We start from the raw sequence: 25453 nt of genomic DNA on the forward strand, positions 1-25453 counted from the left end.
AGATCAACAAACAGGTAATTTGCGCTGGGGTCCAAATAGCATTTAAAACATGGGGACGGGATATCATCGAATCATCCATCGTATCCTAGAGGTAGCTGATAGTCGTCTGGGGCTGGGCTATATAGGGATTTATTTATGGGAACGTTGTTTCCCTAGACCCCGAAATCCGCCCATTAATAACCTCATTGTACTGGACGAATGTGAATGATTGGATGATTTGCTGGTCGTTGACGAGGTCGCTGTAGATATGAATGGTTTTTGTGTCGTAGATGTTGTGGTAGGTGCCATGGAACCACTTCGAGTCCGAGTTCGTGAAAGATCAAGATTCTCAGGGGTAGTGGCAATACTTAGAGATAAAGATGGATTATGGAGGCGAGAATAGGGGAATGTCTTTTGCATTGGGTGGGTAGATGATCGTCGATATTCGATGACGGGGGACCAGTCAAAGGTATGGTGGGATGTGATTGCTGACTGTGTGAATCTCGGTTGTTGTTGTTGGAAATCTGCGGTTACTGGAGATGTTGGTGTTGTGATTATTGAGAGGGGATGGGGTGTTGGTTTTGTGGGTTCGTTTTCGCCCGGTGGAGGTGATGATGAGGTGGGATGATCGACGACGGAGGAAGAGGATGAGCTTGAGTATTGTAGCGAGGTATTAGACCAATTATATGTGTGCACTTGTTTCCAAGACACCGAGCTTCTGGTTGTCATGTCGCTGGCAACACTTGAGCTGCGAATGGAGCGTGGTCGTGAGTAGTTTGGTGGTGGTTCGTAGTCTGGTGTATGTCGACTGCTGCTTCTGGAATAAGAGCGAAGAGATGGATTGCGGCGTGGACGGGATTGTTGTCGTTCTGAAGAGTTTGTATTTGTACTGGCGTTGCTGTCCTTTCGTGATGTCCTTGGATGAGATGAGTTTCGTGCTGGGCTTTGTGAAGAGTATGCTCGTGTACGATTTCGAGAATCGAGATATGCAGCCTCGCCGTTGTGGGTGAATTCACGGGAGAATATGGCCGAATAACGTTTTGAGCGGTCCGGAGAAGTAGTCATTCCCGATGCACTTGAAGATCTCTTGGTGGAGGACCTCTTGCGGAGATTGTCCGAAACATTCTGCTCAGTAGATTGTTGATTTTCAACCGGATTACCCATTCGAGCAGTTAGAATAGCTTCAGTTGTGACATTCTGAATAATGATAATACTAGGTTTAGAAGTAGGTGCTGTGAAAAACACCTGTTTTGCTTCAGACACTTCATGCCATTCGGGTTCATCGTTATCTTCAGCATCTGCTTCGTCCCGAGACGAACTCTCGGATCCGTCTGGCACGTAGTATACAGCTGATAAGTAAATTGGAGAAACCGGTGGAGTCATGTAGTCTGTCAACGGAGACACATCCTCATTATCGTCAATAGTAGACGTGTCTTGCCCATAGTTATTAGGGACGCAGGTTGCAGCACTACTACGTTTTGCCGTTATGATCGAAAGACGATTTGAATACAGACTGGACGAGTCATCCGAAGACGGATTGTAATATGTCGGGGCAAGCATTTCGGCGTCGACGTACTCTGCCAGGTCGCTAACTGATTCATCTGCATCAGACTCGGCGGATACGTCGCCCTCAGTGGGGGAAAACACGCTCTGGGAGCTTGTCTCGGAGACATCCTCTTCTTCTGACTCGTAGCGTTTCCAAGGGGGTATAGTGTGCAGATGCAATGGCTCATGCTGGGCTGATTTGACAGACATCTCTGGCACCATAGAAGCTTCCATGTTGCTGGAGGTGACTCAAGTACAAGTGGTCTTGCGCTGTGTATATGTAGTTGCTTTTCTCTTTGATTTTCTTGCTGTATAATTATAACCGTCTGTAGGGTTGAACTCGAAAGACGTGATCAAGTCATCTGTTGAGTACGTTTGCAAGAGACAAAGAAAGGAGAAAAAAATTGAAAAATAGCTGGAAAGTGAGACGAAGGTCTAAATTTGAAGTATGGAGGAGAATAATAAAGAAAAGGTCAAAGCACCAGATACGACCAGAAAGGAAAAAGGAAAGGCAATACGATCACAGTTCGTTATGATCGAATATAGTTACCCCCCTCGGTACAGATCTACCGTGACAAAATGACCGCAACAGGGTTGATCAATAAGGGGAAAGAATCCCAATAATTTCACAGGATTACTCATTAGCTTGATTGCATAGCTATGTCAATCCCTGACATAACATGATAGGATGGTGGAAACTCGGACTGTTATGTATAAACTATGGAGACGTTGTACTATACTACCGCTGTAATATAGGGCTAACTTTGGCGGAGTTACAGGTTGATGGTTTGGCGTGGCTTTAGCGGCGGGGCTTCGCCCTCGGCCCCTACACTTAACCCTTTACTTCTGTTACATCTGTGCTCGAAAAAGTCTTTCTGAACGGCATGTTTAGAGTGTGTACAGTAATGTATTGAGTTTCGAACTGATTGTGCAAGATTCCAATAATCATCTCGATACTGGCCAGATATGCAGGAGTCGAGTCTTGCTCGATCCTATTCTAGGATCGAAATTCCCCTATCCTATCGCTTTGTCGTTGACTTGTCCTTTCCTGACCGGATTGACTCGTGAAGGACACGTGGATACCATACGCCCTTGATTATGATGATTATTTCGAGGGAGGATCGCTAACCCTATCCTTGTCGATTTGGAGCCACTGGCCAGGCACTGACCACATTGCACACTCTAACCGATGCCCAGGGTCCAATTATTGACCAGGTAACTATTCCTGACAAGCTGACCACCTTTTCAAGGGCGATGATCTAATCCTGACTGTCCGAGAAGTCAGCAATGCTCACAACATCGTTGTTTTCGAGGGGACAAACTGACACATCAGATGTCACTACTATTATCACAAATAAAATGGCGCATTTCTAAATTCGGCAGTCTGCCAAAAGAGGTCAAGTCATGATGGATGACAGGTTCAATGCGTCAAACTAGTACGAAGCTGGCATTCGATGGCATAAAGTGAGTGCAGTACACATGGATAATTGAACGGCAACACGCATACATGCAGACATGGACGATAGTCACAGTACAATTTAAATAGATTAAAGATATGTAGCATCTTCTTATCCACAAACTAGTGAGGCCAAGCAACTTTTGCCATACATGCGAGCTTTCAACGTGGATTTGTGACACGCCATATTTATCTTTGCTGTTGCCAAGACGAGGAAGAGAGGGGAGTCCTCGGAGGGATAGCGAATAGAGTGACAGGAGGCGGTATCATTCTGAAAATAAGACTAAACTCATAAATGCATAGTGAGGTATTCTGTCAAAGGAGTTCATGTGTTTCAGTGTGAGACAGGCGGGCGATTGGCTGATGGTGAAACGATCATTCCGTTCTGATGGGCTGAAGTTAGGGTTTCCGTCAATTACATTTGGAGTAAAAATTCGATACATACTCCAATATAGTAGTTTGTACAATATCTGAATAGACTCAGTCTAGAAGTCAGTTGCATATTGGATTTAAAAAAAAATATATATTAACCCAGAAACCGACCCGAGAACTTCCATAGCTTAATCTATCGCGAGGATTTGCCTGACATCCTACTCACCTTTGCTTCAGACATTTGTCTCTGCATCAACCTTGGAAATCCTGACTCTAACTGTATCATCAAGGAATGCGTCCCCTCCAGCTACTCTGATTACATACTCTGAAATCAATCGGAAATTTATCTTCAGTCTATCGAACTGGCCCTTGCAGCAGAGAAAGCATCCCATTGCAGATCATGAATCCCTAACTGAGTATGGGAGTATGCACTCCGTACTCCGGCTTTATCGGATTTGTGATACTATTAGCGTTCCGTTATAGTTATGTTTGAAGTTATGGCCATTATGACCACTGTTCCAGAAAATAATTGTTGTCTTGGCTTTTTGGGTATGTTGGACGTTGGACAAGATACCGGAGAAAGTTTCGAAAGTGTCTGATGTGCATAAGCTGGCAAGATTGATAACCCTTGCGTTTTCACTTAAGATTAGATTTTTCTATTCTTGTCTAGGATATCTTTCTAGTCCATACTCCGTAGATGTTCAGATTAGGGTTCAGCTTGGCTCAAGTCATGTGTGAGTATAATGATGCAGATCCCCGAGTCTCCGATACTTCATCTCGGACTCGACTATTCAATCCGGCTTGTTAATTGAAATGTGATTAGAAAATGGACTCTTACGATTATGCAAAATAAAAGCACATAACTTTTATAAATGGGACCTGCTTAGATCCTTGGTCCACCCTGATTTGTTCCTCCGCAAGATTCATTTTGGCTCCGTAGACACTGGACGGCAATATGATACTAGTAATATCAACAGAACCAAGTTTTTAAATTTATATTATCTTCCAAGACTAAATTCCGAGTAAAAATAGTTGAAAAGCCATCCATTAACCCACGTTGAACCTTGGAAGTCCACCAACTTCATGAGCTATACTTGCCTAATTAGGAAATTATGTAACGGGCTACATGCGCAACGACGGTGACAGCTGACAGCTCAGAAAGCTAGCTTAGTGGAAACTAATTTGGACTCTGTGTATGGAAGTATATATCCAGTAAACTATGATGTACATCCTAATAAGTTTACTATTCGATGATGCCTTGGTAATTTGGGACGGATCTCAATCTCACGTCGTCCTATCTAGCGATGGTCTTACTACCAGCTGGACAGCTACCTGGGTAACCTTCAAAGTCGTTCGTATTCTGAATACTCTCCATTCTCTTTTTGTCTCAGGGGAGCGCGTATTCGATATTGTTTCGAGTCATTCTCCAGCGGTCTTCAGAGCTAACAAGCCCCCAAGCCTGTAGGGTCATCAGTCATACATGGATTTATAAAACTCATGACCAATAACATGCTTACTTTGGTAGCTACGCATCTGAGCAGACCCGATCCATGTTCGATAATTGCCCCCATGTCAGCAGCTCGGGGTATATAGAGACGTCTTTGTTTGATGACTACTTCAACGACTCGCCTGTCTGGTCAATAGAAGAAAGGATCAACTCAATTTCATCCAAGGACAGGTCATTATTCTTTTACGACTGCTATTCTAAGTCCCGGTTCGATTGATGGCCAATGTTCCTTCGCATGTGTCAACTTAGGGATAGGTATTGTCGTACCACAGCACTCCAAGAATCCATATGTAGAGTAGTGGCCTTGCTCGGGTTTAGGGAATCATAGTCATTGTTCAATTCTCCATTTCTAGTGCGTACAATACAGATTATCGACATACAAGTCTTTCGAAACATGAGCGTTCAAGCGTAACAGAGCATACCTCAAATTACGGCCAACAATCAATGAGTCAGACGCGAGAAAATGCCCGAAAAATAATAAGAAACCATATACAATAATACAAAAAGCAAGAAGTTGGCGAGTAAAGAGAAGAAAAAGGATCTAGAACATAGTTCCGCCGGTGCCGTTCCATTCGATATGCTCCCCTTCGATGCATAGAATCGACCCAATGATTTTGTTCCCGTATTATAATTTTTGGTGGATGATCTCAATCGAGAATCAACCCAGCCGTAACCGTCGCTCATTAAACGTGTAATATCTGTAATATAGAATACAGTCGAATAGATGAAAATAGATTTGTTGCGTAACGGACTTCGCACTAGGTTCATGATGCACATAATGTGCATTGTACCTTGTTGTAGTTCCTTATTGCAGTTCCTTGATTGCTTGTCCGTATAAACTCAATCAATGAATATAGTTGCCTATATTTCGAGCTCAATCCGGATAAAATGCACAATCTGATCCCCTGTTCAGCGTTTACGCCTTGCGAGAGCGAGTAACAGGTCCCTGGCGTCCAGTTGTTGTTGCTCCATTGGAAGAAGCCTGGGCCTTGCGACCGGCAGCGATAGGACTAGGAACTTCGGCATCCTTCATGTCAATAAGAGCCTGGCGACCAGTGTTGCTGCGAGGGCGGCCAGTCTTGGCTGCCTTCTTGTAGGTGACCAAGTAGAAGGAGATGAACAGGACGAGGTAGGAAGTGAGAATGCCCATGCCGGCAAATGCGGCAAACTCCTCACCAGCACAGGTCCCCATGTTAGGGGCCCATGGGAAGTATGTGCTGGAGAAGTAAGTGTAGGAAGCAAAGTAGATGAAGACTAGTCTTGTTAGTGACCGGGAGATATAATTGCTAGGTGTAGAAAAACATACAGAGGTCGATAACGAACTGAATGATCTGGAAAATGGTGATGTACTTCTTCCACCAGATACGGATACCACGAGCACTCTGGAAGTAATACCAGTACATAACAACATGCACGGCCAAGTTGAGAGTGATAGGAACCCAAGAGACCGAAGTCAGTCCGATCAACTGAGTCCAGCACAATAGAGCGGTAGCACCATGGTGATAGGTGTGGAGGAAAGTCAAAGGCTTCTTCTTCAAGACGAGGAAGACAGTGTCAATGAATTCGAGGTACTTGTTGAGGTAATTGAGCTGGTGATAATCATTAGTTTCATTGGCATATTACTCCTCATCTGTGTATGGACACTTACATAGTACAAAACAACCAATGGCTGAGTCCATCCACCATTGTGATCGCAAATGGCATAAAAGACACCGTGATGGTAAAGAGTAGGAATAAGCTGCTCAAGGAAGAGAACAAGCAGTATTCCACTCACAGCAGTGAGAATAAAGTTGTGGACCATAAAAAGGAAGTTGAGTTTGAACGCTGGGAGCTTCTTCATAACTTCACGGCCACCGAAGATAACAACGTAGTATGTGACCAGGGCAATGGCGGTCTCACTAAAAGTGGACATTGGTGTCTCTCCATTGACGAAGCGGAAATCTTCTGCAGGATAGCCGCGGACGGCCTCGAAGGCCTTGTTGAAGATTGGCCATAATTCGATGCCGAATGGGCGATCGATGGTTGGAAGAGGGATGTGCTTGAGGTCGAACGACATGGTCGCGGATTATGTGGTTGCTTGAAACTATTGTCTCAATTTTCAGATGCACGATCGAGCGAGGAATACGTGTTTCCTTGCTGTCCGAAAGTTTGAGGCTGACGGGATGAGGTCGCAAGCCGAGAAATGGAGAAAGAAGAACCGAAATAATTAAATATACTAATGGCAGACAACGGGAGTCATTCGAAGGAATGAAGCGAAATCGAAATGGAGAGAAGGAAAGAATCGAGGCAAAAGCCAGAGAACAGCAACCTGATTGAAAAGGAGAAGAAAGAGAGGACAGCGAGGCACGCGAGGATAGAATTCTTAAGGTTGACCCATCCCGCGATCCTACTGGCTGACGGATGACATGCGCTAGGCCTGGCCGGGGCTAGTGTGATCTGATACTACATAAAAGGGGGAAAACACAGCAAAATTCGACTTCTTCATTCAATTTTTGACAGCTCGTCGCAACTCTCTCGCAAGCTAAGGATCTGCACTATTCCAGACTGGTCAGTTGGATCTGTTGATTCCGGACCCTCCGCCTTGCATATGAATTTCAATGTTGATTCCCGGCCGAGGCTGTTTCTCCTGGCTACAGTATGACAACCATTCGGAGCTACAAGACCTAAAACTCAGAGGAATTTTATGCTGCGTAATGTACGAATATAATATATATATATATATATACATATATACTAGACGATTGATATGCAATTATTTTGTGAATTGTGTCTAAATGTCCTTACTAAGTACAGTAATCGCCAAACTATGATTGGACAGCCTTTATATGTATCCAGGTGCTTTCATACCTGACAATTCCTCTACAATTTATAATTCTCCCAAGCTTGTATCATAAAAGTCAAGATGAATAATTCAGTTCAATTCAGACCACTCCTGGAAATCACCAGTGCTCAATTGTGTCAGTATGAGTCTACCGGATAGGGAAAGGTTGCAGACTTGCAGCCTCAGGCACCACAGCATCACACCACCCGCAAAACTCCGCTGGGCCAAACCTCCAACCGCACCTCACAAGCATCACTAGGTACCAACCACCTCTTCTTTCTGCCACGACCGAGTCCATCTCCCACCTAGGGAAGAGCAAAAATAACTTAATCAATTCGATCTCTGCTTTGATTCTCTCCTCTCCAATGGCCTCTACCACTCTCTTCCGCCTCGCGACGCGATCCATTCGCCCGGCAAGCTTCGTCAGAGCTTCGTCGTACGCTCCTCGTTGCAGCCAGCCTGTTCGCTCCTCCTTCGCTATTGCCAATAACTTCAGCACTTCTGCCAAGCTTCGCAGTGGTCATGAGGAAGAGACCTACGAGGAGTTCTCTGCCAGGTACGCATGCCCAATTGAGCGGTGGTGGTAGGGAACTTGGTGTATATGTTTCGGATGTTGAAATTTGACATCATGCAATACATGGCATCAGGTACCAGAATTGTTACCATCAACCATATCGCACGACTCTATATCAATTACTATAGTATTCTCAGGCTCTAATATATTAATGCAGATACGAAAAGGAATTCGATGCCGTCCAAGATGTTTTCGAGCTCCAGGTACGTCAATAATTGGAAAACTCCTGCGGATAAAACAAGCGCTCAGCTAGCCACTGCTTGACTCGGCACACATGAATTAATTGAACTAATACGTCGTCCATAGCGCAACCTGAACAACGCTTTCGCCTACGATCTCGTCCCCTCTGTTGAAGTTCTCTCTGCTGCTCTTCGCGCAGCTCGCCGTGTCAACGACTTCCCCACTGCCGTCCGAGTCTTTGAAGGTTCGTCTTGACCTGCAATTCGTCATCATCTACCATCCAACCCAACTAACCCATGAACACAGGTATCCGGGCCAAGGTGGAGAACGAAGGTCAATATAAGCAATATCTCGAAGCCCTCGAAGGTCTCCGAAATGAGCTCGGCGTCCCTCTTCGGGAGGAGCTCTACCCTAAGAACGAGTAAGAAGATAGCGATTAATGCTACTTCTAATATCTTGCTTGCTTTTTGCCTTCGCTCGTGTGTGCCCTGTGCGATCATGTGTGATCATGTGTCATAGTCTGAAATCTTTCGCCTTCTCAATCCTGGAGAGAAATCTGTATAGATAAATAGAAAGCTTTGTGGATGAAGAAAAGTATGGTATCAAGTAATCTGTACCGATGGGACTGCTGACCTGAGGTCTGTAATTTCTCAACAGCTTCCATTATGAATCGTATTCTTCCAGACTGGCGGTATCTAGCTACATAGACAATCCCGAAGTCTTGTTCAAGGTACAATAGATAAGTGCATTTTGTATGTATCTTGTATACGAGTAATCACAATTTCTTCCAAAGCTCTGAATCAAAAGAACTGAAAACATTGAAAAACGCCGTTCTCCGCTGTATTATTTCCAAGATAGATTCATATATAATGAACAATAGTCTCATAAACAATTCGTCTGTAAAATTACAGGAGGAATGAAGTCGGAAGGGGGAAGGATAGATACAAAAGAATAATGTCATAACACATTATGTACCATGACCATGAACATGATCAATGGGTTCCAACATACTTGAAGTAGTTTGGACGGCAATCTTCTTTGGCCAAGAAAGATGCTCCCTCGTAGAATTTGCCGGGTGTACAACCTGAGCATTTGGGTGAATTGGGACAGTTGAAGTAGGGAATGTGACGGTAGCCAATGTCTCGGAACCTGTGATTTCCATCTTAGTAAATACTTGTGATGATAAAGCTTTGAGGATGCTTGACTTACCAATGAACCTTGCTTGCATCTTCAAAAAGACCCAAAGCAATCGAGTGAACAGGAGCATCACCCCATCGTTCATAGAAGAATCCACCGGCACGATCAAGGTGGTTGAAGTAAGCCTCATAGGCCTCACTGCGGAAGAAGTTCATATCACCAATCTCAAAATTCGACCAGAAATGGCAGGTAGAGTAGCCGTTGGCTTTCTTGTTATGTTCTGGTCGCAACTTATCGTCCACTAGCCATTCCATCATGTTATTCTCGCTAATATATTCGGGATGTTCGGCAAGGAACCGTTCAGTCTCGGGCCAGAGAGTGGGCAGACTTTCCGGCGCATCGAAGAGGTTGATTGTGAATCCATATGTCTTGTTGTAATCTTGCATATATCTAAAGACGTCGTAGTCAACGTTGCAGAAAAATTGAACATTCGGTTCGACTCGCCAATAGTATCGAGTGTTGGCCAGAGCTGGGTGCTTGTAGAACATGCCGCTGTTCCATCGACACATTTTGTGGTATGAAGGTTTGTCGCTGTATTGGATATTATTCTCTTCTAAGATTTTATTCGATTCTTTGACTAACTCGTCGTCGATCCATTCGGGAGCTTCCCAGTGGTCTTTGGGGACTTGTTCTATAATCAACTGTGTAAGTGGCTATCTAGTGCGGATTGGAAAGAAGACTGCATACCATAATAGCATTTCGCCTTTGTGACCTCCTGAGTTCTTTTCTTAAACTCAGGCGTAAAAGGTTCGTCGTTCAAGAATGTCCATGGGTAATTGAATTTGTGGTTCCATGTACGTTCCAGGTCCTTCATTGTCGTGACAAGTTCAGTGAGCTCTTGATTGCGAACCAACGACAGAAGCGTCGCATTGATACGTGCGGAATTCTCGCTTTCGGGGGAATAATCGTGCTCCTCGGCTCGCCATAATATACCTTCAGGTTCTCCCGTTGCTGTTTGAGATGAGGTCAGTATCTAAGTCGGCACTTATTGCTGATCGATAGGAACTCACGATCTAGTAAGGGATCCCTTTTCATATCTGATATTTTATCTGTGCCAACAGGCGTAAATCCGCCGGTTGTCGAATGCGAAAATTTGTACAGGACCAGCAGAACCCCTAAGATTCCAACTGCTCCAAGGAGCCGGATAGGCCTTGCGATGGCCATGATGGCGAAACGGGACCGGAACTAAAACTCAATCGAATAGATGTTGAACTTGTATATTGTGGGAGAGTGAATATTCTGAAAAGGAGACTTGAGAGGTATCTCAAGCTCGTCCCGAGTAAAATATCCCCCTTATCCCAGGTTGTGTAACTTGTTTAGTTCAGATGGCGAGAATGGGATGCAGCTTTTCTCCCCTTAGAAGTTCGGCCTGAGGATCTCCAAAATTCGGCGCTTTTCCTGATTGGGCCTAGTACACACGCGGTCCTCCACGCGTCTCCGAGAACAACTTCATTTTGTATACAACTGACCAATAAATAAATGATTTCTAGTCTCAAATTTGTTGCAACGTGAGAAGACGGATCTGCCCGGCTGACACTACATAAATCTCCGCCTGCCCGATGCAATCAGCGGCGTGTTATCATCATGGCCCGCTCGGCGGCCATTGGGACTTTGATCGATGAATTGATTGTCACAATAACACGATCAGATAAGGTACGTAGGGCCTGGTATCAGCTATGATTACGCCCTAACTTGGTGAACTAGACATCTGCCACCTTTCCATCCACCAAAAAGCGCTGCGATGCAATATTGAAGGACAGCAGTACCTGGAATCGCACCGATCCATTTGCTATAGAGAAGCATCTGGATGGTTTACAGGAGAAATTCCGCATCCTCAACAAGGATGATCTGGCAGACGCTTTAGGTAGTCGTCTGTCAGAATTGGATGGACAGCGCTCGTCATGGACACCTGAATTATTGTCTCTCTTGTTGCAGCTATCTGACCGCCCTGCCAATGTGTATAAAGTGCCTAAATTTGAATCATCTAGATCTGGCGGCGCGTCCATTGCCATCAAATGGTCAGAAATAGACGCTGCCGGGTCTGAATTTGCCGATGAAGATATTTGGGACGATATTGACTATGGTGCAGCTTCTTCTGATAGTGAATCTTCGCTCCCTTCCAGTGATGTTTCAATTCCGAGGATACTGCCTCAAAGAACACAGCCATTGCGAGATGAGTTTGTAATACCTGACGAACTCCTCTCATGTGGAGACGATGACGAATTGATAACGATTATTAAAAGCGGCCATTTCTGGGAGTACGACTCTGCTGCAGTCCGCGAGTTTTCGGAGAGTCATACTCGTTTCGTTACGGAGCTGCAGGCTGTCCGTGAAATACTGTTCATGCTGCAAGGATTGCCTACATCATTATTTTGGAATATCGATAACAGTATTGCTGTGGACAGGAGATATGCTCTCAGCCATGCCTCTAATTCAGTGTTCCTATATATTCTTCGTTCTTGTGCCGATATTGGCGTTGAACTTGGAAAATTAAGAAAATTTGTACAGATTCCACAATCTGTAGTGTTCTTGCAAACATTCACCCGAGGTGTTGAGAAGGAACTTGCAGAGTTTGATGCTTTTTTGTCGCAGAAGCAACTGAGCTATCTGTCGTCAGGGAATACAGTCACGGTCAGTCTGTTACAATTGACAGAAGAGGTCCAGAAAGAAGTACGAGTACTCTTGGTCCTGGGTAATCTCGTCACCAAACTGGGGTCAGCGCCACCAGAGCAGTCATTTCTTTGTCTAGACTTGCTATATAATCTGGTTTGCATTAATCAAGCCTCTGGAAACGAACATGAATACAGATCTCTCGCAAAGCTTTTCTTCTCCTGCTTTGAAGCTTATGCACGACCGTTGCGCTTGTGGCTAGAAAGTGGAGATCTCGAGTCTTCTCAAGATCACTTTTTCATCACCGATCGTCGACACGAGCATGACCTGCAGACAGTATGGCATGACTGGTATCTTCTAAGGGAGACGTCTGGTCATCTCCATGCGCCGATATTCATCAAACCAAGTGCCCGGAGAATTCTCACCACAGGAAAGAGCATGGTTTTTCTACAAAAGCTGAATGTTGCGATAGACGAGTCTGAGTCAACCCATTGGCAACCACTCAAGTTTGAAGCTGTCTGTCCAGACGATACATCATGGCAACTCTTACCCTTTTCCAGTCTCTTAGACCAGGCTGTCGAGAACCTGATTTCAACAAATCACATCCTAGCTTCGAGTATGTTGCGGGATCAGCTCAACAAGGAATGTGGATTATGGACATCGCTCTCTGCCTTGCAATATATCTATCTATGCAAAGATGTTTCGGTCTCTGCCGCAATTGATAGCAAGATCTTCGAATCACTCGATAGACGTGGTGGAGTCTGGAACGATCGATACCTTCTTACCGAATTAGTACAAAGTGCCTTTGGCGAAACGGATTGTGTCGACACATCTCGACTCATTGTGCGTTCGGCGCGCAATACGTTGCACGATTTTGAGAGCCAGAGCCGTAAAGTCAAGATACTCAAGTCCATCTCGATAGACTATGTACTTCCCTGGCCTGTTGCTAACATCATCACCAAACCCGCTATGAATATGTATCAACGCATTTCTACATTTCTGATGCAGATCCGACGGGCGAAATACATTCTTGAACGACAACGACTACTGAAGAAGGATTACACCGGGGACAACGATGATGAAGATGATGGCTTGAGCTATATTATCCGGCACAATTTGCTTTGGTTCGCAAACACACTTTACGGGCATATCACGGATATGGTAATAGCCACCAACACCACAACCATGGAAAAGACTCTGGCAGAGTCGCCAGATATAGATGGCATGATTTCCGTGCATGAATCTTACATGTCTTCAATTGAGGAGCAATGTTTCTTATCGCATAATCTAGCGCCTATTTATCAAGCAATTATCAACCTGCTTGATTTGTGCATTCATTTTGCCGATATTCAAGCTGCGCGTCATGGAGATGCGAATCGATACGATACATCGCATCGCTCATCTACTGCCCTCAACGGTCAAAGACAACAATCGAGACGAAGACGTCACCGAAGACGGACAGCGGATAGCTCTGACTCCGAGGATGAAGATCACAACGATCATGATCGTGAAAATGATGACGACGAGGATTACTACGATGAAGGAAATACGACTAGTATATCATTCATTGAATCATCTTATTCACACAGACTGGAATATGTTATGAGGCAGTTTCATCGATCACTGGCATTTGTCATTGCGGGACTGAGAGGTGTCGGGAGGGTAGATGGACAACAGAGTTGGGATATACTTGCTGATCGATTGTCGTGGAATGCGCAGTTGAAGAGGTGATATATCCATAGTCAATAAATAACTCATGAGATCTACATAACAGGAACTTTGCCATTTTGATATAACATCAGTTATGTCATTGCTTAGTAAAACCGTCAATACAAATATGCAGATTTTTTTATATAGAAAGAATAATGAACGGAAACACGCAGTATACCTAACCAACCCATCTGCGAGCACTATAAAAGATGCGTCCCCAAGGACCAACATCCCCCCATTTCTCCGCATCCGCTGGTAACCAACTAGCAACACCGCCAATAACGGTACGTTCCGGATGAGGCATAATAGCCAAAACACGACCGTCAGGAGACCTGATACCGGCGATGCCTTCCGGACTACCGTTCGGATTGTATGGGTATGTCATGGTGGGTTTGAGGGTGGTATTGTCCACATATCGGACGGGGGCAAGGTTATGTCTGACAAAGTCTTGTGCGGTGACGTCCGGGGTCATTGTAAAGGATGCGCGACCTTCTCCATGAGCCACTGCAATGGGAAGCGAGGAGCCGTGCATACCGTGCAGGAAGACGGATGGTGCAGAAGGGTCAGGGTCGGAGACATGTACCATTGCAACGCGACCTTCGTATTGTTCGCTGGCGTTTCGCTCAAAGCTAGGCCAGGATTGGGCACCGGGGATGAGCTCCTTGAGTCGTGAGAGGAATTGACATCCGTTGCAGACACCGAGGGCAAATGTGTCCGGACGTTCGAAGAATGTCTTGAATTCCTTGCGGGTTTCTTCGTGGAGTAAGACGGACTTGGCCCAGCCTTGACCTGCGCCGAGAACATCGCCGTATGAGAAGCCACCGCAGGCGGCGAGGCCGACAAAAGCGGCGAGTGATACGCGACCAGAGATGATATCAGTCATGTGTACGTCAACAACGGCGAAGCCAGCAAGGTTAAAAGCAAAGGCCATTTCAGCCTGGCTGTTGACACCCTGTTCACGAAGGATAGCGACACGAGGTTTGTTGCTGAATGGAGAGAATTGGCTCAAGCTGGTGAGGATAGGGAGACATTTGTCCTTGGGATCGAATTTGATATTCCATGAAATACCTGGGTCGGCGTCTTCAAGGATATTGGCATACTCCTGGTCAGCGCATGCTGCGTTGTCTCGGATTTTCTGCATGTGATAAGATGTGTGCGACCAGATCTGTTGGATCTTTCCACGGGGTTGGCGGTAGATCAGTTTGTGTTTGTGGTAGATGGTGAGATTCTGTTTTGGTTTCTGGGAGACACGGCCAATGCGTCGAATCAGGCCAGGTGGTGGTCCACATGTAGCGAAGCACGATCGGAATCGAATCTCATCAGCCTTTCGGACCTGGAAAACAGCTCCAAGCTCTTCGTTGAAGAGAGTCTCGATAGTGCTTCGGATATCGCCTTCCTTTTGTAACTCATCAAGCATGATCTCAACGCCACAACGTCCAGCAAACATCATCTCAGCCAATGTCGTGAAGAGACCACCATCGGAACGATCGTGGTATGCTAGCACGATGCCCTGTTCATGGAGCTGTTGCGTAGCATCAAAGAAGTCTCTGAAAAGTTCTACATCACGGACATCAGGACTCTCCTGACCGACTTGCTTGAAGACTTGCGCTACAGCTGAACCACCAAGAGCCTTGTGACCACATGCAAGGTCAACAAACATGAGAACGGTTTCGCCAACATCCTCGAAACTGTGAAGCGTAGGGGTCCATGTGTTTCTGAAGTCCTGAACGGGGGCAAAAGCCGAAATGACAACGGACAATGGTGCAGTGACTTCCTTGGCTTCTTTTGTCTTCTCGTCGTTCCATTTCATCTTCATCGACATGGAGTCCTTGCCGACAGGAATACTGATTCCAAGCTGAGGGCACAGACCGAGACCGATGGCCTCTACAGCTTCATAGATTGCTGCTCCTTCTCCTGGATGGCTGCTGGCTGACATCCAGTTAGCCGAGAGCTTAACTCTGCTAAGACGATCAAACAAGTCTGCGGCCGTGATATTCATCAAGGACTCTGCAACAGCCATACGTGCCGAAGCAGCTGGTGAGATGAGGGCAAGTGTAGGCTTCTCGCCCATAGCCATAGACTCTCCGGTTCTTATGCCTTGAGTAAGGGAGGTAGCGGTGACGGATACGTCAGAAACTGGAGTCTGCCAGGGTCCTACCATCTGGTCTCGAGCAGTAAGACCTCCAACAGTTCGATCACCAATAGTAATTAGGAAGGATTTAGATCCAACAGCAGGAAGAGAAAGTACTCGGCTAGCAGCTTCTTCGAAGAGACGTTGCTCTGATGGTGCTGCGGGGAGGTAAGTCGAGAGACTAGCATCAAAGGCCGGTTGTTTCAGCTTTCGTGAATCAACCTGCCTAGTCATCTTGGGGGGTTTTCCGAAAAGAACTGAAAGTGGAAGGTCGATAGGCTTGGGATATTCCTTTGAATCTCTGTCCAAAAGAACAAGTCGTTTCTCTTCGTATTGTTGGGATTGCTCGGCTCTTCCAACAACTGAAAAGCCGCAACGCTCGCGACGGGCAATGGCAGTGAACTTGTTCATTCCTTCCTCCCCGATGGCCATGACATATCTCTCCTGGGCTTCACAGCACCATATTTGCATGGGGCTCATGCCACGGTCGGCACTATCGATTTCTCTGAGTTCGAACGTTGCGCCTAGACCGGCATCATGGACCAATTCCGGAAGGGCATTCGATAAGCCACCAGCACCAACATCATGAATGAACTTGATCGGACTGTCTTCTCCCATTGCCACACAAGCATTGATAACCTCTTGGGCTCTACGCTGGACTTCTGCATTGCCACGCTGGACACTAGCAAAATCCAAATCCGCAGATCCTTCTCCAGAAGCGAGACTCGACGCGGCACCTCCACCAAGTCCAATAAGCATAGCCGGACCACCTAGAACAACCAGGAAAGACCCAGGCTTGACCAACTTGGGATCTTTGAGAGCATGTTGGGGTCTAACAGTGCCTACGCCGCCAGCAATCATGATTGGTTTGTGGTATCCTCGAATTTCCTTCTGACCATTTCCGATATCAAGCTCAGTGAGCAAGGTCCGGAAGTATCCGGCCGTGCATGGACGTCCAAACTCGTTGTTGAAGGCTGCACTGCCGATAGGAGCTTCAAGCATGATATCCAAACTGCTTGCGATATGATGAGGCTTTCCAACATCAAGTTCCCAAGGCTGTCTGAGTTCTGGTATGAGAAGGTCAGACACACAATATCCTGCTAAGCCGGCCTTTGGTCTTGAACCTCGACCGACAGCTCCCTCATCTCGAATCTCTCCACCAGAGCCAGTAGCCGCACCGGGGAATGGGGAAACCGCAGTAGGATGGTTGTGTGTTTCGACCTTGGCCAGTATATGAACCTGCTCCTTGGTCTGAGTCCATTCGCGGGTTGTAGGGTCTGGAGCCCAGAATCCAGCATTCTCGCCTTGCAACACAGCTGCGTTATCACTATAAGCGCTAACTGTATACTCTGGATTCTTCTTGTGTGTATTTCTGATCATCGAGAAGAGGCTGTTGGGCATCTGTTTGCCATCGATAATCCAGGTTGCATTAAACTGCTTATGACGGCAATGTTCAGAGTTGACTTGAGCGAACATGAAAAGTTCGACGTCGGTAGGATCGCGGGGCACAGGGCCGTTCGATGCGTATGCTGCAACAAGATAGTCAATTTCCGATTGATCCAATGCCAAGCCCAGACGCCTATTTGCTTCTTGGAGAATCTCCGTAGGGGTCCTGTCTCCGGCATGAAGAGGAACAGTCTCTAATGGAAGCGGTGGATGATCTGAAAACACTTTGGCGAGGTCGGGTTCCTCTTGGCTAATGACCTGTGTCATTCGGTCATGAAGACGCTCCAAGTATCCTTCCTCCGGTGTCGAGCCTTCGGAGAAGAGTGCTGAAATTTTCAAGCCTCGTTCGATGCGCTTGACGAATGTCGAAAGACCGCAGACGTGAGAGATTCCAGTTGCCTGCGAGCTCCATGGTGAAATGGTTCCGACTCTCGGGTAGACATAAAAGTTTTGTACGGCGCCATCGGTTGGCTCGAACGTGGGAGGAATATCGACAATGTCACCGTATCGAAGGAGCTGCTCAAGGACTGCTTCTTGAGCTTCCTGCAGAGGTTGGGCCGTGTGGACGTAGTGGACCCATTGGGCTCGAACATCAATTGCTCCGATATCTAGAGCAATTGCACGACCGCGAGATCTGGAGAATGCCACCGGTCCCGGGAGGGCCAGGTAGGTCTGCTCATCAGAGGCCACCATCCTAGCTCAAAGGGTGGGTGGAACGTGAGCTTTGTAAATAGTATTTAAGAAAAACAGCTAAAAATCAGCTCATAACACATTGACTGATTACTCAATCAATCGGATGGCTACGCTGGCTGTGCTAGACTGAGTATGACTCTGCACAAAAAATTGCTAGTGACGGTCTTGATAGTCGCCCCGCCCTAGTCCCAATTCGGCCTATAGAGCTAAAGTTTTCTTATCAGTCACGTGCTCTAAGCACCATTCCTGTTTGGGTTTAACACTTTTCCAGCCAGAACTCCGCGTACGGAGTACATAGCCGTAGGAACGCCTACGTGGCAGAGCCCAGAGCGTCTGTCAACCTTCAAGATAGCCACTGAGTCATTTGACTAGCGACGCAACCTTATCAGGCCGAAATTATGCCGGCATCCGTTATCTGAGGATTGCCTGAACGGGCTTAGTTTATTAAATACATTTCTGATCTGTGATTGGCCATTTTCCATAAACTTATGGTTAAGGAAATATGCTCCGTCGGAGAGTTCTTCTAGATCAGGACTAGGCCGTATCGAGGCGTTCGAGATTCTCTTTTGGCCCCATAAAAAGACGCCGTGACACTTCTACTAATTCTTATTAGAACCGCGCCAACGGGTCAGCTTCCGAGACTTCACATGCAGCGATCATCGATTCAAACACGGACCGAACCATTTTCATCCCGTTTCAAGTTGATAGCCCTACGGAACGGGCATGCTCATAATGCTCAAAAGCCGCCTCTCCCGTCATGGATATGGTCTTTGGTTGGCATACACAAGAGTCTCCGTGTGATCGATGCAATCGTGTTGTCATCGATGATCCTATGTAGCATTGGCGCTGGGCTGATCTTCAGGTGATCCTCAAACGTTCTTGTTTCTCAGAGATTTTGTAGATGAGCAATTGCTTCGGCTTTGGCGAGTTTGTTTGGGCAGTAATGACTTTCATTCATATTGACGCCTGAAGGACGATCAATCAAATAATTTCAAATCATTGAGCCAGGCACATACAATTTACATCAAAACTGTCGGCCTTCGGTCCCATACGAAGCATGTTGCCGCTTCGCGTTAGCGCCTCCCAAGCTGGGACGAATTCCCGATTAGGAAATATTGGGTTCATGCATTTTTACGTCAGTCCACTTTTTCTTTCTGAATGAATCGGAATACTTTGTGCTGGTTATAAATATACAGCCAAATCCCTTTCGATCGTAGTTGAATAGTGACAATTCCGCCATCTCCACTACCTAGACCCAACACAGGGTATATCCTATCAAGATACTCATCGACTAAAGACACGTTGGTTGAGATCACTTTCAACATCGCCTGTGCGCGACTACCCATCGGATATACACCATGTCTACAACAGGGGGTGAAGCTCCACCACAGCATGCTCACATGCGATCGAGAACCCTTTCATTAGGGTACGATGCTGGCGAGGTAGATCCCACGACGCTACCTTTCGGTCAACTTACCGAAGGTGCCGACTTGGAGGAATATATCACCGAGACAAGAACCGGAAATATCATCAGACACACTCGTTCAAATGTCACTGGTGAAGTCGCCGATTGGAAATTGGTTACCTTTAAGATTGACGATCCGGAAAATCCTAAGAACTGGTCCAAGGCTTATAAGTGGTATCTCACAGCTGTCATTGCATGGACATGTTTTGTCGTGGCATTTGCGAGTGCCGTCATTACAGCCGGTCTTGATGGACCGTCTAGAGAATTCCATGTCTCAACGGAGGTCTCTCTTCTGACCATCACTGTGTTTGTTGTTGGCTTTGGAGTTGGTAAGCTTTTCGGCCTCTAGACACAGGCTAACCGGAATTACAGAAGACTAACTTTATCTATCGTTAGGCCCTATGGTTTTTGCACCGTTATCTGAGGTCGTTGGGCGAAGACCCGTCTACGCCATTACACTCTTTGTTGCCCTTATCTTCGAGATTCCTTGTGCTGTTGCGCCTAACATCGGAACGCTTATCGTTTGTCGAGCCATCGACGGTATCGCCTTCAGTGCACCCATGACATTGGTTGGAGGCAGTCTATCAGATCTTTGGAAAAATGAAGAACGTGGTGTGCCAATGGCAGCTTTCAGTGCCGCTCCCTTCATTGGACCTGCAATTGGCCCCCTCGTAGGCGGTTTCCTGTATGACGCTGCCGGTTGGCGATGGCTATATTGGATTCAGTTGATTGTTGCCGGCGTCGCCTGGGGTCTGATCACTTTCACTGTTCCTGAAACATATGCGCCAAGTTTGCTTAAAAAGCGTGCTAAGAAATTGCGTAAGACCGAGAACGATGATAAATATGTGACAGAGCAAGAGATCGACTCGCGTCCTCTGGGTGAAAAGATTCGCATCTTTATGCTTCGCCCTTTCCAGTTGTTGTTTCTCGAACCTATTGTCCTCTTTATCTCGATCTATATGTCCGTCTTGTACGGCTTGCTGTACATGTTCTTCGTTGCGTATGTCCATCATTCAGTCCTCTTCTCCTTGTAACCCTAGCTAACCAGGATTTTCAGGTATCCTATCGTTTACCAAGAAGGAAAAGGTTACAGCCCCGGTATTACCGGTCTTATGTTCATCCCATTAGCCCTTGGAGTTGTTGTCAGTGCATGCTGCGCTCCAATCGTCAACAAACACTACCTGAAAATGCATGCCAAATACAACGGCAGGCCACCTGCAGAGATTCGACTCATTCCTATGATGTTCTCCTGTTGGTTCATTCCAATTGGTCTTTTCATCTTTGCCTGGACTTCATATCCACGCTTGCACTGGATTGGTCCCACCATTGGAGGTTTTCCTGTCGGATTCGGCTTCATCTTCTTGTACAATTCCGCAAACAATTATCTTGGTAAGCACCCGAAGTCTGCACGCACTGTTGAAGAATCGCAATTGCTAACCATCCCCGCAGTGGACACGTACCAACACCAAGCAGCATCTGCCCTCGCAGCAAAGACCTTCTTGCGGTCCATGTGGGGAGCGGGATGCGTTCTTTTCACGAACCAAATGTACCACCGACTTGGTTACGAGTGGGCAAGCACCCTTCTTGCATTCCTGGGACTCGCATGTTGCGCAATTCCCTATGTTTTCTGGTTCTACGGAGAAAAGATCCGTTCATATTCCCGCTTCGCCTTTGTTGAAGACGAGGAAACAAAAGCAATGCCTCCGTTTGACGGCGGTCATTGAGATCGGAGGTCGAATAGAAAGGTTATAGAGTTGTTGTATAGAAAAATAGACGGTGGGGTTTTTAGAGGAATGGTCACCTTATCGATTGGTTGACCAAGTATGAGTTCGTTCTCAAGCATCACTGCATCATTCGCGTCTGGCGGCGTTCTGTCTTTTCCCTTTTGTCCTTTTTCTTTTTCATCCTGGGTTAGACTCCTTTTCTTTTGGTCATGATATCATTTTCTGCGTTAGACAAAATGTACATTAAGCGATATAATAATCATAATATTCACTTTTCAGAGTGTTCAGGATGTTCGGCTGTAAGCTGTGGAGAATCAAAATATTCTCGATAAAATCGGCCGTAAGATAGTGGCAAGGCTCGTGGCTGGACGCGCTTGACCAATCCCGGCGCTTCGAACACATTAGTAAGAACTTTGTTCACGTGATCAGAGGAAAGATCGATTTCCCGCGTTCAAACATCGCAAGCCAAATACTACAGGACATAACTCTTCGTCTTCGCCCTTATCGCACCTCTGTCCCTGTTTTGCGTCATTAATCCCGAATTCCTCAATGTGACTATGGAATTGCTAGGAAGTTCTGTCAATTGATGACTCAACCCCATCGACAAAAATAATTCGATTCCATAATCCGCGCAATTCCACTACCAACTCCTACGGTCCGATCTGTCTAGCCCCTCACCAGTTCATTCATGGCTTCATTTTTTGGACGACCCGATCCATTCGCCCCCGAGGGGAGTAGAGGAACGAACACGACGCAAACCACCTCCATTTCTGATTTACCTCAGGCACAAATAGACGCAATTATCAGGACGAAACGGAAGGCGCGAGAGCCGAAAGCTTGTTATCCATGTCATACCAGAAAAGTTAAATGCGACCGCAACCTTCCATGCGATGGCTGCGTCAAAAGAGACCATGCCGATCTTTGTTCTTATGAGCGACCGTCAAAAAAGCGACAGGCGAATACGGCTTTCCAGCCGACCGCCACCAACGATGAGGTACCGGAGATGAGTATCCCGAGTGTCGAAAGCTCCAGTGTACAGGTCAAATCAGAGACTGTAGATAGTGTTCCTGCGGATTTTGACTCGAGTGGACGAATCTCGGTACCTCGTGAACATTGGAACAATGTGTGCAACAAGTTGAAGGAAATGGAACAAGCCATGTCCACTCTGAGAAGTGGTCTAGAGCAAATCGATGCCGGTCGTTCATCGATTACCATGGCGCCGGATAGTGCTCAGAGCGCCGATGCAAATAATTCCTCACCTGGAACATCTCCAGAACGTGAAGGTATACATACTACACATACATACGGCGAAGGCACGGTCCATCTCGGATCGAGATCAGTCTTGGCATATATCTTGAATAAGTCCGGTTCTCTTCAAGCCCAAGCGCTGCTTGAGGGTGGTATTCTACCCAAACTTGGTCTCGACAACGAAACAGCTACATATCCTTTCGTTGATTTATGGTCTTCCGATACCTCTGCATTCGACGTGAACGCAGTTTGCAATGCTTTACCAACTGATCAACAAATATTAGAGTGAGTAATCGAAGCCGTGTTGTTTAATTGCATTCAATTGACTGGGCTTTAGGTTCTTTCACTACTACAGAGATATCGCTGGTACTCTTTACCCGGTATTAGTGGACGTACCTGGGTTTGAGGCCAATCTTCATACTTTCCTACGAAATAGGAGTGCAGCCGGGGGCGTCTTCAAACAAGGCGAGGATCGAGGGCTTTCGCAAAGGCCGTTTGGCATGAGCCTGGCCTTTGTTGGGTCGCTCTTTGCTGTATTAGCATCTGGGTGTCAATCATCAGATCTTCCTGGCAAGGAGCGAGAACTTACATCCCAAGTTTATGGTAAGTTCATCCATGTCACTTGCGATCCATCCACCGTATTAATTGCATAGTCTGCTGTGCTTACCAATGCCTTCGCATGTGTAATTTCGTATCTCAACCTACTCTTGAGGCAATGAAGACGCTGCTAATTATTGGCAACGTTCTCTCATATAACATGAACCCTGGTGTCTCTTATGTTCTACTAGGTACGTCCTTCTACCTTCCATCCTTGCTCAGTACTTACACTCCAGGTAGGAATGACAATGCGCATGGGCCTGGCTTTGGGGCTTCACGTTGAGTCGAATCGATTTGACCCCGTTGAGCGGTACACTCGACAGCACATATGGTGAGAAAATTCCCGACTCGTAAACATTTTCTTATCAGTATTGATATGTGTTTGGTTGAAGGTGGTCCATGGCTTGGCAAGACAGCCATTTCTCCCTCTCTTATGATCGGCCGTCAACTGTGGCAGTCAGTCAACCCGACATTGCCGACCGACCAGAATCTATGCCAGGGAATCGCGACTATTTCGAGACGATGTGCAGAATCATATCATTAACTCTTGAAGTTGTCCGCGGTCGTATGGTTACGCCTCATTTCCGCATGAGTTTCAAGTCTATACAAACATACAAAGACCGGATACAGCAATTTCTCGCCGAGGCGTCTCCGCATTTACGGGATCGTCAATACTGCCGAACGTCTATGGATCATCTCCAACGACTTGCGCTAAGGGTCCACTCGTCCTACATCACATCAGAACTTTGCAGGCCAGCGCTGAAACCCGAAGCCGACAAAGAAGATCCCTTATTACCCGTTGTGCGTCGTTACTGTGTCGAAAATCTCATCAGCACAGTTGAATCTTACATCGAACTCCACTCATTCAGCGCCCATGGCTCGCGCGCTTGGATCACCCTGCAACGTGCCATTAGCTGTGCGTTCCTTCTTGCTGTCATCGACGAAGGACGGACCGAACCTAAAGTCAAAGAGCTTCTGCACGAGCTTGAAGTGATAATATCTGAACGAGCGACTGCCGAGGGCGGCTTCGACTCTGCCGCATCCGCGGTCCCTGCAGGTACAAGTATGGCATCCCCCAAGAATGTGACTCAGAATAAAATGTCCATCGAATATGACACTATTCAAGGGGTGACTAAAGCTCACTTATCAGTTTCAGATTCATATCAGGGCGCACAACCGGCATCGATCCCAGCGAATATCTCAATGGATACCCAGACGCAATGGGCCAAACCTCTCGTACGGTCTCTCCGCGCATTACAGAAACTTAACATTGCTTTCGATTCGTACAACAATCAGCCCGGCAGTAGCCATACTGCATCTCTCGGTTCCGCAGATGCCCTATCGGCACAACAATCCATGGGATATCGACGAACCTCTTCTGTAAATCCCCAACCTCAATCTGCATATACTCCGAACATGGGATCGTTACCTCCTCCAACCCCCGAAAGCTCCAGCAGCGGTGACTGGACATTCCCGAATCTCCTTGACAGGGCTGCAGAGTACATCCACCCTCCACTCTGGGGATAACAAAACCTCCTGCGCTCTCTCTCCCTCTCTACTTTTCAAGTTTGATCATTGCGTTCAGCTTTTTCCTCTTTTTTTTTTTTTTTTTTTATTTTACCTGGTCTTGGAGTTTGATTGTGCGATATTATTCAAGGATAAATAATGGGTCAGAATTGTGCATAGACTCAATGAGGCATTGAGTGCTTTTTATGATATTCCTTTTCCTGAGTCCATTTATCTTTGTGTGTGAGTGTGTGTGAGTTATTCCTATACCGAAACGCTTCAAAAGACTCCTATTCTGCCCTTATTGGGTAATCCATGAAATCCTTTACTTCTCTTTTCTGTCTTTGATCTTGTTATTTCTTTTTAAAATCAGGATGCTTTAAAAGCATCCTATTCAACTTTTTTTCTCTTAGTGTACTTATTCGAACTACGCCTTCGATTTATACATATTCTTTTATACGGACTTGATTGCAGATACTGACTTCGAAATGAACATTGAATGCATTGTTTAATCTTAAATTGGAACCTGGGAAACAGATTCCTATCGTCGAACGTATAATTTCTTGTGCTAAAACCTAAAAGTCATTTCTGTACTTCATGCGCCAATCCATGAAATAATAAAAACATAACATGCAAGTTTTCTTTTTTTGGACTGCCGTTTGTATCAACTTCAACCCCTGAAAACAAAATAC

The 25453-nt window shown here is 46.2% G+C and overlaps 8 protein-coding genes across 9 annotated transcripts, besides 3 other annotated features; 4 read left to right on the top strand and 4 right to left on the bottom strand.

Moving 5' to 3' along the window:
- Positions 1-129: 129 nt before the first annotated feature.
- Positions 130-1861, bottom strand: TSTA_115450 (uncharacterized protein; the record flags this gene model as incomplete). The annotated part of the gene is made up of 2 exons (XM_002481694.1): positions 659-1861; positions 130-631 (listed from the first exon to the last, which is right to left on the bottom strand). The coding sequence occupies exons 1-2, from the start codon at positions 1756-1758 to the stop codon at positions 130-132; spliced, it is 1602 nt and encodes a 533-aa protein (XP_002481739.1). The 5' UTR covers positions 1759-1861.
- Positions 1862-3487: 1626 nt separating this feature from the next.
- Positions 3488-3510: a sequence feature (AT_rich).
- A 1676-nt stretch (positions 3511-5186) lies between these two features.
- On the bottom strand, positions 5187-7173 carry TSTA_115460 (fatty acid elongase (Gns1), putative). Its single transcript, XM_002481695.1, has 3 exons — positions 6508-7173; positions 6166-6448; positions 5187-6113 (listed from the first exon to the last, which is right to left on the bottom strand). The coding sequence occupies exons 1-3, from the start codon at positions 6913-6915 to the stop codon at positions 5776-5778; spliced, it is 1029 nt and encodes a 342-aa protein (XP_002481740.1). The 5' UTR covers positions 6916-7173; the 3' UTR covers positions 5187-5775.
- Positions 7174-7560: 387 nt separating this feature from the next.
- Positions 7561-7592: a microsatellite.
- A 146-nt stretch (positions 7593-7738) lies between these two features.
- On the top strand, positions 7739-9027 carry TSTA_115470 (cytochrome c oxidase subunit Va, putative). Its single transcript, XM_002481696.1, has 4 exons — positions 7739-8236; positions 8412-8457; positions 8561-8678; positions 8741-9027. Exons 1-4 carry the CDS (start codon positions 8046-8048, stop codon positions 8857-8859), a joined length of 474 nt encoding a protein of 157 aa, XP_002481741.1. The 5' UTR covers positions 7739-8045; the 3' UTR covers positions 8860-9027.
- Positions 9028-9160: 133 nt separating this feature from the next.
- TSTA_115480 (alpha-1,2-mannosyltransferase (Ktr4), putative) lies at positions 9161-10970 on the bottom strand. The gene is made up of 4 exons (XM_002481697.1): positions 10642-10970; positions 10319-10582; positions 9644-10262; positions 9161-9583 (listed from the first exon to the last, which is right to left on the bottom strand). The coding sequence occupies exons 1-4, from the start codon at positions 10793-10795 to the stop codon at positions 9427-9429; spliced, it is 1194 nt and encodes a 397-aa protein (XP_002481742.1). The 5' UTR covers positions 10796-10970; the 3' UTR covers positions 9161-9426.
- Positions 10971-11104: 134 nt separating this feature from the next.
- Positions 11105-14656, top strand: TSTA_115490 (gamma-tubulin complex component GCP5, putative). Its single transcript, XM_002481698.1, has 2 exons — positions 11105-11284; positions 11336-14656. The coding sequence occupies exons 1-2, from the start codon at positions 11216-11218 to the stop codon at positions 13970-13972; spliced, it is 2706 nt and encodes a 901-aa protein (XP_002481743.1). The 5' UTR covers positions 11105-11215; the 3' UTR covers positions 13973-14656.
- TSTA_115500 (phosphoribosylformylglycinamidine synthase) lies at positions 14130-18221 on the bottom strand (the record flags this gene model as incomplete). Its single annotated transcript, XM_002481699.1, has 1 exon — positions 14130-18221. The coding sequence occupies one exon, from the start codon at positions 18219-18221 to the stop codon at positions 14130-14132; it is 4092 nt and encodes a 1363-aa protein (XP_002481744.1).
- A 1224-nt stretch (positions 18222-19445) lies between these two features.
- Positions 19446-21689, top strand: TSTA_115510 (MFS multidrug transporter, putative). 2 transcript variants are annotated; one of them, XM_002481700.1, is made up of 4 exons: positions 19484-20015; positions 20083-20686; positions 20744-21075; positions 21136-21689. In XM_002481700.1, the coding sequence occupies exons 1-4, from the start codon at positions 19580-19582 to the stop codon at positions 21408-21410; spliced, it is 1647 nt and encodes a 548-aa protein (XP_002481745.1). In that variant the 5' UTR covers positions 19484-19579; the 3' UTR covers positions 21411-21689. The 2 variants fall into 2 exon arrangements, with proteins under 2 accessions (XP_002481746.1, XP_002481745.1); XM_002481701.1 differs by having other exon boundaries at positions 19446-20686.
- Positions 21690-21870: 181 nt separating this feature from the next.
- On the top strand, positions 21871-24860 carry TSTA_115520 (C6 transcription factor, putative). The gene is made up of 6 exons (XM_002481702.1): positions 21871-22943; positions 22996-23261; positions 23312-23446; positions 23496-23586; positions 23648-24318; positions 24406-24860. The coding sequence occupies exons 1-6, from the start codon at positions 22099-22101 to the stop codon at positions 24780-24782; spliced, it is 2385 nt and encodes a 794-aa protein (XP_002481747.1). The 5' UTR covers positions 21871-22098; the 3' UTR covers positions 24783-24860.
- Positions 24842-24874: a microsatellite.
- The last annotated feature ends 579 nt before the right edge of the window (positions 24875-25453 follow it).

This window comes from Talaromyces stipitatus, genomic scaffold (genome assembly GCF_000003125.1).
Source record: "Talaromyces stipitatus ATCC 10500 scf_1105507295555 genomic scaffold, whole genome shotgun sequence".
Lineage (NCBI taxonomy): Eukaryota > Fungi > Ascomycota > Eurotiomycetes > Eurotiales > Trichocomaceae > Talaromyces > Talaromyces stipitatus.